General features: G+C 50.3%; 1 protein-coding gene across 2 annotated transcripts; it reads right to left on the reverse strand.

The window, feature by feature from the left end:
- Positions 1-5585: 5585 nt before the first annotated feature.
- On the reverse strand, positions 5586-11506 carry KLK3 (kallikrein related peptidase 3). Of its 2 annotated transcripts, XM_023182290.1 has the most exons (5): positions 11430-11506; positions 10020-10179; positions 8104-8390; positions 7822-7958; positions 5586-6444 (listed from the first exon to the last, which is right to left on the reverse strand). In XM_023182290.1, exons 1-5 carry the CDS (start codon positions 11473-11475, stop codon positions 6289-6291), a joined length of 786 nt encoding a protein of 261 aa, XP_023038058.1. In that variant the 5' UTR covers positions 11476-11506; the 3' UTR covers positions 5586-6288. The 2 variants fall into 2 exon arrangements, with proteins under 2 accessions (XP_023038058.1, XP_031790605.1); XM_031934745.1 differs by lacking the exon at positions 10020-10179 and having other exon boundaries at positions 6410-6888; positions 11430-11469.
- Between the last annotated feature and the right edge of the window lie 1645 nt (positions 11507-13151).

A 13151-nucleotide genomic window follows, 5' to 3' on the forward strand; every position in this document is an offset into this window, starting at 1 on the left:
TTTTGTTTTGTTTTGTTTTGTTTTGAGATGGAGTCTCGCTCTGTTGCCCGGGCTGGAGTGCAGTGGCCGGATCTCAGCTCATTGCAAGCTCCACCTCCCGGGTTCACGCCATTCTCCTGCCTCAGACTCCTGAGTAGCTGGGACTACAGGCGCCCGCCACCTCGCCCCGCTAGTTTTTTGTGTTTTTTATTAGAGACGGGGTTTCACCGTGTAGGCCAGAATGGTTTCGATCTCCTGACCTCGTGATCCCCCCGTCTTGGCCTCCCAAAGTGCTGGGATTACAGGCTTGAGCCACCGCACCCGGCCAGTTGGAACTTTTATAAAAAATTTTGGATTCGACTTTTAAAAGCCTAAAGGCTAGAAGCCAAACTATGCCAAAGATTTGCCATTAGGCTGTGCTTGTAATACCTGTATGAATTCCTCCCTTCTCAAGGTCCCAAAGTATCTTGAGGTTCTTGGACGTCTTAGAAAATGACATTCTTAGCTAGGCACAGTGCCTCACACCTGTAATCTCAGCACTTCGGGAGGCCCAGGAGGGTGGATCACTTGAGGTCAGGAGTTCGAGACCAGTGTGGCCAACATGGTGAAAACCCATCTCTACTAAAAATACAAAAATTAGCCAGGCGTGGTGGCGGGTGCTTGTAATCCCAGCTGCTCAGAAGGCTGAGGCAGGAGAATCATTTGAACCCGGGAGGCGGAGGTTGCAGTGAGCCAAGATCATGCCACTGCACTCCAAGCTGGGCAACAGAGCAAGACTCCGTCAAAAAATAAAAAAAAGAAAGAAAGAAAGAAAAAGAGAGAGAGAGAGAACAGAAAATGAAAGCAGACTTTTGCCTTTCACATATACAAAAATTAACTAAAGGTGCATTAAAAATGTAAATGTTTACATTCAGACTCTCAAAATTCTAGAAGAAAACCTAGGAAATACTCTTCTTGATCCAGGCCTTGGCAAAGAATTTATGACTAAGTCCCCAAAAGCAATTGCAACAAAAACAAAAATTGACAAGCGGTTCCTAATTAAGCTAAGGAGCTTCTGCACAGCAAAAGAAACCATCAATAAACAGACAGCTTACAGAAGGGAAGACAGAAATCACAAACTATGCATCCAATAAGAGGTCTAACGTCCAGAATCTATAAGGAACTTAAACTAACAAGCAAAAAATAACCCCATTAAAGTGGCCAAAAGGCATGAAGAGACGCTTCTCAAAAGACATACAAGCAGCCAACAAACGTGAAAAAATGCTCATCATCACTAATCATCAGAGAAATTCAAATCAAAAACCACAATGATACCATTTCACGCCAGTCAGAGTGAGTATTATTAAAAAGTACAAATTTCCGGCCAGGCGCGATGGCTCATGCCTGTAATCCCAGCACTTCGGGAGGCCAAGGCGGGCGGATCACACGGTCAGGAGATCGAGAACATCCTGGCTAACACAGTGAAACCCTGTCTCTATAAAAATACAAAAAAATTAGCTGGGCGTGGTGGGGGGCGCCTGTAGTCCCAGCTACTCGGGAGGCTGAGGGAGGAGAATGGCGTGAACTCAGGAGGCGGAGCTTGCAGTGAGCTGAGATCCGGCCACTGCACTCCAGCCTGGGTGACAGAGTGAGACTCTGTCTCAAAAAAAAAAAAAAAAAAAAGTAAAAATTTGCTTAAGTTCCTTGTAGTTTCTGGATATTAGACCTTTGTCAGATGGATAGATTGCAAAACTTTTCTCCCATTCTGTAGGTTGTCTGTTTGCCCTGTCACGGTGAAGGTGGGCAGTGGTGACAGCAATTAGGGAAAAGAGCTAATGCATGCTGGGCTTAATACCCAGGTAATGGGGTGATAGGTGCAGCAAACCACCATGGCACACGTTTACCTGTGTAACAAACCTGCACATCCTTCACATGTACCCTGGGAAAACAATAAAATGTTCTTTTTTAAAGAAAAAGAAAACATGATGACAAAGCTGTGGAGAAAAGGGAATGCTTATATACGGTTGGTGGAAAGGTAAATTAGTTTGGTCTCCATGGCAAGCAGTTTGGAAAACTCTCAAAGGATTTTAAACAGAGCCACCGTTCAACCCAGCAATCCTATTAATGACTGTATACTCAAAGGAATACAAATCATTATACCGAAAAGATACATTCATTCATATGTTTACTGCCACACTACACACAATAGCAAAACCATGGAATCCACCTAGTTGCCCATCAGTGGTGGACTGGACAAAGAAAATGTGGTATATATGGGCCAGGCGTGGTGGCTCACGCCTGTAATCCCAGCACTCTGGGAGGCCGAGGCGGGTGGATCATGAGGTCAGGAGATGGAAACCATCCTAGCTAACACAGTGAAACCCCGTCTCTACTAAAAATACAAAAAAAACATAGCCAGATGTGGTGGCAGGCGCCTGTAGTCCCAGCTACTTGGGAGGTTGAGGCAGGAGAATGGTGTAAAGCCAGGAGGTGAAGCTTGCAGTGAGCCGAGATCATGCCACTGCACTCCAACCTGGGCAGCAAAGCAAGACTCTGTCTCAAAAAAAAAAGAAAAAAAATGTGGTATATATGCAATACGGAATACTGCACAGCCATGAAAAATGAATCGTATCCTTTACAGCAATATTAATGGAGCTGGAAGCCGTAATCCTAAGTGAATTAACACAGGAACAGAAAACCAAATACCACATGTTCTCACTTACAGGTGGGAGCTAAACCTTGAGCACATATAGACATAAACGTGAGAACAACAGACATTGCACACTACTCGAATGGGGAGGAAAAGAGGGCGAGTGGGTTGAAAACTTACCTGTTGGGTAGTATGATCACTACCTGAGTTCAATATACCCATGTAACAATCGTATATACATGCCCCTTGTAATTCAAATAGAAGCTGACATTTTAAAAAAATAATAATAATAAATAAAGTGGTTGGAGGTGGTGGCTCACGCCTGTAATCCCAGCACTTTGGGAGGTCGAGGCAGGCGGATTACCTGAGGTCAGGAGTTCGAGCCCAGCCTGGCCAACATGGTGAAACCCTGTCTCTACAAAAAAACACAAAAATGAGCCGGGTGTGGTGGCGCACACCTGTAATCCCAGCTACTTGGGAGGCTGAGGTAAGAGAATTGCTTGAACCAGGTAGGCAGAGGTTGCAGTGAGTGATATCACACCAATGCACACCAGCCTGGGAGACAAAGGGAGGCTCCATCCCAAAAATTAAAAAAATAATAATAATAAATAAATAAGGAGACCATTTTACACTCCCTTAGGCAATGTATGACAATAGGGTATTATCTAGAAAAGGCTACAGGTGCACACTACCAAACTGTTGGGATGAATTTATATTCTAGGTTCCACCTTCTTTCCTTCCAATATTTCTGCCATCCTTTCTCTCTAGGACTTTTAACATTTAAGCTTTGCCAATGAAATTTCTAACTGTCTTCTGGTTTCTTGGCTTTTCCATCTTCCTCTTCAATGGCACGGTATGTATCCTTTGATCTGAGGTCTTTCAAATACTTTAAAATCCATCAGACACGTCTATACTAATTTACTCACATATTTCCTCCTTTCCTGTTGTTTTCTCCTCCTGAGACTTTAATGTCATTGACTGTACTTCTAACACTCACATGGTTTAGCAGTTCCTTAAAATTGTTCTGTCTCTGTCCTTCAGTCTGGTCTAAAAAGTCCCTATTATGTTCTTCACCTCTTTTCCATTCTGCTACTCATGCTTGTGTTTTTTTTTTTTTACTTTTTTCAACTATTATACTTTTCCTACCTAATATTTCACCTTGGTCCTATTTTATATATTATCTCATTCAATGTACCTAATGTCTTCTCTAATCTCTTTTAGTATGCTAATTAGATTAACTTGTAGTTAAATACAATAGCAACTGGATTTGTAAAAACAATTCCTATGCAACCATAAAAAAGAATGAGATCAGGTCCTTTGCAGGAACATGGATGAAGCTGGAAGCCATTATCCTCAGCAAACTAACACAGGAACAGAAAACCAAACACTGCATGTTCTCACTTACAAGTGGGAGCTGAACAATGAGAACACATGGGCACAGGGAGGGGAACATCACACACTGAGGCCTGTTGTGGGAGTCAGGGAGAGGGAGAGTCAGAGAGTCAGGAAAAATAGCTAATGCATGCTGGGCTTAATACCTAGGTGATGGGTTGATAGGTGCAGCAAATCACCATGGCACACGTTTACCTATGTAACAAAGCTGCACATCCTGTAGCCCAGAACTTAAGATAAAATAAAATAAAACGTAAAATAAAATAAAATAAAATAAAAAACAGTCCCATGTTGCAGGAAGAGCTCCAAGGCCCCCTGGATCACAAGACCAAACCAGACCTGAAGAAACTTTCCTCCTCCCCTCCTTTCCCTCAACTCCTGTGCAGAATCAAATATATCTTCACACTCATGCAGTATAAAGTCAGAAAATAAGATTCCATCTTATTTGCTGCCTCAGTACTTGTAACTGAAAGGGTCTTAAAGGTTTCTATTGCCAGATATATCCCGCACCCCCACAATGGGAAAGGCCCCCACCAGGCTACTTCCTTTATCAGTTGGGGCAGCCGCCCTCCACAAAGTCCTCACGCCAGCTTGAAAAATTTGTAACAAGACCATCACATTCCCCCACAGGAACCAGAGTTCACCCTGCCCTCTTGTTACAACAAAGCCCACCTCCCACAGTCCTTGCTGCTTCAAGCCAATCCTGAGTGCAATTCCCATGTCATCCTGCCTGGTGTACGGTGTCCTCCTGCCCTAGGCTGTGAAGCTCTGTGGCTAAGAAACTCTTGTCGATCTCATATCTTCAGTGCTATGTGTTAGGTGTTCAGACACCTTCATAACCTCAGGGTGGAAATTCCTCAGCACCAATGACGTGAAGAGAAGACAAACAAACCAATCACTGTATCCCCTTTGAGTTCAGTGTCCTTCCTCGACCTTCCCCTATTTCTGAATTCCTCCTTCTTGGGATAGCCCCATGGTCCACTTGACAACAAGACAGAACCAGATCCCCAGGTGGTTTCCTCATCTTCTCCCTTTCCCTCACTCCCTGTACAGTAAAAGGTTGACTCAGAAGCCCTGCACTGCTCAAAGCCTGAACCTTCCAAGTACAGGGCTCACCCTTGGATAACTCCTGGGAGATGACATTTAATCGCTTGGAATATTCGGCCCAGGTACCTTGGTATACCTGGGGCCTCAGGCCACGCCAGATGATTCATGCTAACCGTGTGATTCATGATGAATGCCTGTTCTTGTACATCTGAGGCTCTGGGCCATGCTGTATCTGTTTGAACTCTGGGGAACCTCAGGTCTGAGAAGTTAAGGTCAGCTATTCCAGTACTCCGTGCCTATCCTACAGACCCCCAATAAAAACTCTGGACACTAAGGCTCAGGTGAGCTTCCTTAGTTGGAAATACTTCATACACACGGTCACACATCACTTCTGTGTGATTTAGGTGCTGTCCACAACACCCCACTGGGAGAAAACAACTGAAACTTTTTCCCTGTTTTCTCCACACTCCCACCTAGATGCCTGTTTCCTTTGCTGATTTCAGTGTGTCTCCTGTCAGTGTAACAAACCAGAATAAACCACAGTATAACAGTTCTTTATTTCTGTGAGTTCTACTAGGAAATCATCAAATCTGAGGGTTGTCTGGGGGACCTCGACACACCTCTCCCCATGGTGAATCAGCTTCCAGGGGGTCCAGTCCCTCTCCTTACTTCATCCCCATCCCATGCCACAGGAAGACCCTCCCTCCTCTGTTCACAGCCTTCTCTAGGCTTCCCAGTGCCTCCAAGACAGAGTGGATTATGTTTTCAGCTCCATCCTTGCTGTGAGTGTCTGGTGCGTTCTGCCTCCAGCTTCTGCTCAGTGCTTCATGCACAGCCTCCAGCACGTGTCATTGTCTACTCTCTCAGTGTGGACCCCACCCCTCCTTCATTTCTGTACCCCACAAACAACACAGACACCCCATCCCATCTGGGTCCTCAAAGAAACTGAGTGAGATGTCTCCAGGCATGGCCAGTGTCCCCCAGGACACGGAGAGGACAAAATTACACCCATTTAAGAAACACTCTGGTCTACACCTGTGTCTGCTGATTTCTTTTCCTAGCAACCCTGGACCCCACACCTGAGGACAAAGGTTAATAGAACTGGGGAGGCTTGAGCCCTGGCCCGGTCATTTCCAAGGTTCCAAGTGCCTGGTGTCTAGAACGGCCGAGTGATGCCAGAACTTGAGGTGGATTTTTTTTTTTTTTTTTTTTTTGCTACAAGTAGGGAGTTGACGGGGTGCTCAGGGGTTTGCCATGATGGTGTCCTTGATCCACTTCCGGTAATGCACCACCTTGGTGTACAGGGAAGGCTTTTGGGGCAGGGCACATGGTTGACTGCCCCATGACGTGATACCTTGAAGCACACCGTTACAGACCAGTGGGCCCCCAGAATCACCCTAAGGGTAAAAGTGGGGAGAGAGTGAGATAGGTCAGCCCCAGTTTCTGCCTGGGCAATCCTGTCTTTCAAACCTGGACAGGCACATCACAGAGAGCAGTTCCCAGCTTTGGGAAAAGACAGAAAGGTCTCCAGAGCCGACTCCCAGAAGAAGGTGGGCAGGGATTCCAATAGAGAGGACAGGGGCTCCAATCCTGGCCGATGGGGAAGGAATTTCAGGGTCCAGCTCCTGTGCAGGGGGGAGGGTCCAGGAGGACAGTCCTTGCAGACAGGTCAGCGGGATGAGGGCCAGGACCGTCTGCAGGATGCTGCCCCCGTGGCTCATCACAGAGGCCACCTCTCCAGGACTACTCTCTGACCAGACACCTCCTCTCCAGGGCACTGGGGAGCCGTGGAGGGCAGTGAGCAGGGCTGGCATGGTCAGTTCAGTGATCGGAATGACCCACTGGGGCCAGGTGGAGAACGGAGCAGAGGGGAGAGACTAAGGGCCAGGAGCCTGTGAGGGAGGCTGCGTGAGGGCCCAGGTGGGGACAAGGCCTGGAACCACCCTCAGGTCAGCCCCATCATCACTCCACCCACAGCCCTGCCACCCTTCCTCCCTGCAGTCTGATCCCATAGGGAGGCCAGTAGCAGCCTCTGGACACCTGAGCCAGGCCCTTTCCCGCTTCTGTCCAGCACCATCCCCAGCTCCTGACTCCTCAGAGGAAAAGCAGTGTCCTTCTGCGGCCCAGGTGAGGCCTTGCAGGAGGGGTCCTTTCTTCCCTGTGCGAGGCCATCTCGCCCCCTGTCCCTGATCCCTCACTCCAGCCACGCAGCCCCCTCGCTGCTCCTCACGCCCTCCAGGACCCTCCTCCCAGACCTGGGCAGGTGCTGCTCCCTCTGCTGCCGCAGGTGCCGCATGGCTCCCCCGTCCCCTGCGGCAGGTGTTTGCTCACTCCCATCTTCTGCAGGACGTCCCCTCGCAGTCACACTCCCTACCCCTTCTCCCTGCCCCAGGACCCTTTCACCTCCTGACACCCTCCAGCATTTGTGTGTTGTGGTCCCTGTTCCTGTCTATGCCCCTCACCGGCACAGGGGCCGCAGAGGGGAGAGGCTGCTCTTTGCTGCTTCCCAGGCTCTAGGGCAGTGCTGGGCGCATAGCAGGTGCCTAGTAACCGTGTGCTGAATGCAGGGACACATGAGCTGTGCCGTAAGAATCACCTCTTGCCTTGAGGGAGTCAAGGAAGGGGGAAGGAGGAAAGGAGATGCACAGGGAGGGGGCGTGGCTACAGCTGGGGAACAGGGAAAGCTGATGCCTGGTTGGCTCCTGGACCCCAGCCCAGAATTAAGGTCCCCACTCACATTTCCCCTCAAGATCTGGGGAGTAGGGATGACTCACCGAGCAGGTGCTTTTGCCGCCCGTCCAGCTTCCAGCACACAGCATGAACTCGGTCACCTTCTGAAAGTGAACTTGCGCACACACATCATTGGATATAATATGGAGGTCCACACACTGAAGTTTCTTTGGAGTCAAGTCTACGGGCCAGGAAAAAACACTGTTGTGGGCCGTACCCCACCTGGCTCCTTGGCCCCCTCCCCCCTCAGACTCAGAAGTCCTGTCCCCTCCGCCCTCAGACCCAGGTGTCTGGACTCCCAGCTGCACCATCTGGCCCTGGCGTACACTCCTCAGGTTCGATGCTGCCCCAGCCCGAGGCGTAGCATGTGGTCCCCAGTGCTGGCTCCCAGGTGGGCAGGTCCAGGACCTTCACAGCATCTGTGATCTCGGCAGGCTCTGACAGGCGGAGCAGCATGAGGTCGTGGCTGGAGTCGTCACCTGGCCTGAGGAACTGATTCTTCAGGAGGCTCATGTTGTAGAGCGGGTGTGGGAAGCTGTGGCTGACCTGAAATACCTGGCCTGTGTCTTCAGGATGAAACAGGTTGTGCCGACCCAGCAAGATCACGCCGTTGCTGGGGAGGAAGCAAATGCAGGAATGAGGAGCGAGGATGATGGGGCAAGAGAGACGGGACAGAGGAGCAAGGGGGAGGCTCCAAAAGAGAAAGAAACTGCAAGAAAAGCACGGGGTTGGGGAAGACACAGTGAGGGCCAAAAATACAGACAATGGGTTGGGAATGAGCAGTATGATAGGATGAAAGGCAGATACAGAAACAGAGAAACCAAGCAAAAGAGACAGAGTGTAAAAGGACAGAGGGAATGAAAGGGCAGAGGGGAAAACAGTGAGAAACTAGCTGAGCCAAAAACATACAGGATGAGAAAGAAAAGACAGAAACATAGAGAAACAGACAGGGGCCAGAGAAAGAGAGAGAACAAAACCAGGCAGAAAGTGAGAAACAGACAAATGAGAAAGGGAACCAGGAAGTCAAGGAAGAGTGAGAAATAAGTAGAGAGGAAGCCAGGGGTGATAGAGTGTGGGAGAGAAAAGGAGAGAGACTGGAGCTGAGTGGGCACCGCCAGGGAGGGGAGGCCTCAGAGTGGCTCTGCTGTAGATGCGGCTTTGGCATCGGTTTCCAAGTGGGTAGGTAGCATCGCCTGCAGGCCCGACGCTGTATTCCCCGCCGCTTCCCTCCCCAGGGTCCTTTCCCCCAAACCCTGTTCTCCTTCCCCCTTCTCCTTCCTCCTCCCTCAATTGCCCATCCAAGCTCCAGCTGGAACTAGCCCTTCTCCGTGTCTCCCAAGAGTGGAGGGATGTCCTGGAGAAGGAATGGAGAGAGGCCTCCTCATACCCACACACACACAAAGGACAAAACCCTTCCTTTTCTTTTCTTTTCTTTTCTTTTTCTTTTCTTTTCTTTCTTTTCTTTTTTTTTCTTTTTTGAGGTGGAGTCTCCCTCTGTCACCCAGGCTAGAGTGCAGTGGCGCGATCTCAGCTCACTGCAGCCTCCACCACCCAGGTTCAAGCAATTCTCCTCCCTCAGCCTCCTGAGTAGCTGGGACTACAGGCTCGTGCCACCACGCCTGGCTACATTTTTGGATTTTTAGTAGAGATGGGGTTTCACTATGTTGGCCAGGCTGGTCTCGAACTCCTGGCCTCAGGGGATCTACCCGCCTCGGCCTCCCAAAGTGCTGGGATTACAGGTGGGAACCACCGCGCCCGGCCAAAGCCCTTCCTTTTCTCAGGGTCCCCCCACGCCCATTCTGTGTGTGTGTTCACTAGGGAGAAGGCATAGGGGAGACAGAGACCCAGAGAGAGAGCCTGGCAGAGAGATAGAGGGTGAGACACACTGGCTGGAGAGGGACTAGAGACGGACAGAGAGAGGGGGAGGGATGGAGACTGAAGACAGAGAAGAGAGGGAGACAGGGAACAAAATAGTCACACAGAGAGACACAACCCAAGCCAGATACCAAGGGACATAATGAAAGCGACACAGAGAGACATAGAGGGACACAGACAGAGACCCAGGCAGCCATGGGGAGGGTGGTCCAGCCCCAATCCTGCCTCCCCATGTGACCTGAACCAGAACCTTCCCTCTCTCCCCCAGTCCCAAGGCTGGCCTTAGAGGTTACCCTGGGGGAAATGTGCAGCTGTTATTCTTCTGGGACACAGACACCCCCTCCCCAGACTACAGGGCCCTACTCACCTCCTGATGCAGTGGGCAGCTGTGAGGACCCACTGGGGGTGCACCAGAACACCCCCGCAGACTGCCCTGCCATGAGAGGCCACAAGCACCTGCCAGGGTTGGGAATGCTTCTCGCACTCCCAGCCTCCCACAATCCGAGACAGGATGAGGGGTGCAGCGCCTGCAGAGGGGGTGCTAGATCAGGGGGATCAGGGTTCACAGGAGGAACTGGGGGACTCGGATAGGAGAGGGATCTAGGATGTGGGTTTGAAAAGACATGGGGGCAGAGAACCAGGGCTGGGAGTCCTGGGACATGGGCAGGGGGAGCTGGGAAAGGCTGGGAATTCTGTCACTCTTCCCCGGGTGTGCAGGTTGGTGGCTGGGGCTGGTGGGGAGGCTCCATGCTCTGAGAGCAGAGGTGACCCCAGGGATCAGGGTAGGAGACACAGGACAGCGTCCAGACGATATCTTGAGTCTGGGGATCAGGTCCTTGGTGGTGATTTGGGGTCTTGGACTGGGAGAAGGGAAACTTGGTACAATTTGTGGATTCTGAGGGGATAAGGGATGCTAGGAACCGGGGATAAGTGCCTAATGGCAAGGTTCAGTTGCTGGAAGAGGAAGGTTTTGGAAAGTTTAGGAAGTCCCAGGTTGAGAAAACAGTTCTGGCCTGAGTGAGTTTTTGTTTGTTTGTTTGTTTTTTCCGTTTCTGTTTTTATTTTTAGGTTTTGAAAAGGATGCAGATTTAGGGAATCAGAGAGCTGGCCGTTGTGGCTGGGGATCCTCGTGTTTTTCCTATGGAAAAGGTGGGCCACTGAATGAAGAGGCTGGAGCTAAGAGTCAGGGAATGGGGACTTCTCAGAGTCCCACTGCCGGACTGAGGGACCCGTTTGTTGTCTCCGGCCAGATAGCCTGGCTAGGAAGGAGGACGTGTCTGGTTGGCATCTGGGTGTCCTAGGGCAAGATGGGGAGCCCAAGCATCAAAGTCTTTGGGATAGGGTTGAACACTCACAGCCGAATGGGAAAAGTCAGCAGACTGTGGTAGGACTGAGGGGCTCAGGAGGCAGACCAGTGATAGGGTCCAAGGAACCAATGGCATCGAGAGAGGTCCTTGGAGGTTCTGAGCCCCACAAACAGAAACACGGAGATGGCCAGGAACTTCCCCTTTAGTAAAACAGCTGGGAGCAGGGAGTTGGCTGGGCAATGGGGAGAAAGTTCTGGGGTAAGTGGGAGGGAGTGGGGACCTGGTGTGGGAGTGAGGACTGTTGCAATATGGAGGGGCTGGGGGTATAGGTTTGGAGTGGGACGGGGAGAGACAGAAAAGAGCCTAGCACCCTGTCTGGGCTGGGGTGCTGGGTGGGAGGGAAAGAGCCTCAGCTTGAGAGTCAGGGCTGGCTCCCCTTCCTGCATCCCCCCAACCCCGGCCCCTCTCACCAATCCACGTCACGGACAGGGTGAGGAAGACAACCAGGACCCACATGGTGACACAGCTCTCCAGGTGCAGGCGGTGAGCTTGGGGCTGGGGAGCCTCCCCGAGGAGCCCTATAAAACCTTCATTCCCCAGGACTCCGCCCCTGCCCTCCCAGCACCCAGATGCTGACCAAGGCCCTCCCCATGCTGCTGGAAGCTGGACAACCCCCTCCCACACCCAGAGCTGTGGAAGGGGAGGGAGAACCAGCACTGGCTGTTCTGCAGTTACTAGATCACCCTGGATGCACCAGGCCCTGTAGCTCATGGAGACTTGATCTAGGGGACAAAGGCAGAGGAGACAGGCCCGGGATGAAATAGAAACAGGGGATGGGTACAGTCCCCGATTCTTTATACAAAGCCTCACATGCCTAGATCCTTTGCACTCCAAGACCCAATGTGCCCTAAAATACCAGCACCCAGGGGACTGTGAGACTCCCTGATCCCTGTACCACTCTGAGCCCAGAAACTAGAACTTTTATTTCTCATGCTCTTGAAATAGATGTCTTGGCATTCAGTACTCTCTTTTCTTTGCACTTCCAACCTAGAATCCAGTTCCACACATACATTGCTACTGTCATCATAAAAAGATCTTGTGGTCCACAGATACTCTAACTCAGAAATATGAGTCTCCCAAAGTTCCCTAGCATTTCAAGATCCAATGTCCGTCAAACAACGTGAAATTCCAATAACCCCCAACTCCTTGTTCTCCAGGCCTGTGCACTCTATCTGTGCAACAGAAAGATGTCTGCTGACCTGCCCTCCCAGGTCAGAATCACCCTCATGCAAAATCCAATGCCCCTTCTCCAATAAGATACTTAGCCTTCAGGAGCCAGTTTATGCACCTCAAGATTAAATGACAGGTCAGGCATAGTGGCTCACACCGGTAATCCCAACACATTCCAAGGCCAAGGTAGAAGGATCGCTTGAAGCCAGGGGTTGAAGGCCAACCAGAGGAACAAGGCAAGATCCATTTCTAAAAAAAAAAAAAAAAAAAAAAAAATTTTTTTTCTTTTTGAGACAGAGTCTCACTCTGTTGCCCAGGCTGGAGTACAGTGGCACGATCTTGGCTCACTGCAACCTCTGCCTCCCAGGTTCAAGTGATTCTCTTGCCTCAGCCTCCTGAGTAGCTGGGATTACAGGTGTGTGCCAACATGCCTGGCTAACTTTTGTATTTTTTTTTTCAGTAGAGACAGAGTTTCACCATGTTGGTCAGGCTGGTCTGGAACCCCTGACCTCATGATCCACCCACCTCGGCCTACCACAGTGTTGAGATTAGAGGCATGAGCCACCACGCCCGGCCCAAAAAAACTTTAAAAATTACCTAGATACGGTGATGGACCACTGTAGTCTTAGCTATTGGGAGACTGAAGCAGGAGAATCTCTTAAGGCCAGGAGTTCAAGGCTACAGTGAGCTGTGATCACGCCATTGAAATAGAGGGAGAACGAAACCTTGATTAAAAAAAAATAATAAAGGTGGCATGCAAAACCACAATTTATAGTCTCAGAAGAGAATCGGGAACTCTTTTTTTTTTTTTTTTTGAGATGGAGTCTCGCTCTGTGGCCCAGGCTGGAGTGCAGTGGCCGGACCTCAGCTCACTGCAAGCTCTGCCTCCCGGGTTTACGCCATTCTCCTGCCTCAGCCTCCCGAGTAGCTGGGACTACAGGCGCCTGCCACCTCGCCCGGCT

This window comes from Piliocolobus tephrosceles, chromosome 21, assembly GCF_002776525.5.
Source record: "Piliocolobus tephrosceles isolate RC106 chromosome 21, ASM277652v3, whole genome shotgun sequence".
NCBI classification, from domain to species: Eukaryota; Metazoa; Chordata; class Mammalia; order Primates; family Cercopithecidae; genus Piliocolobus; species Piliocolobus tephrosceles.

Bases quoted from the DNA above. Each gene is read 5' to 3' on its own strand.
- KLK3 (XM_023182290.1), bottom strand. From the start codon at position 11,475: ATGTGGGTCCTGGTTGTCTTCCTCACCCTGTCCGTGACGTGGATTG. The intron at 10,180-11,429 runs GTGAGAGGGGCC...CCCCCTCTGCAG, and splicing joins CCTGTCCGTGACGTGGATTG to GCGCTGCACCCCTCATCCTG. The intron at 7,959-8,103 runs GTACGCCAGGGC...CCTGGCCCGTAG, and splicing joins CAGCATCGAACCTGAGGAGT to ACTTGACTCCAAAGAAACTT.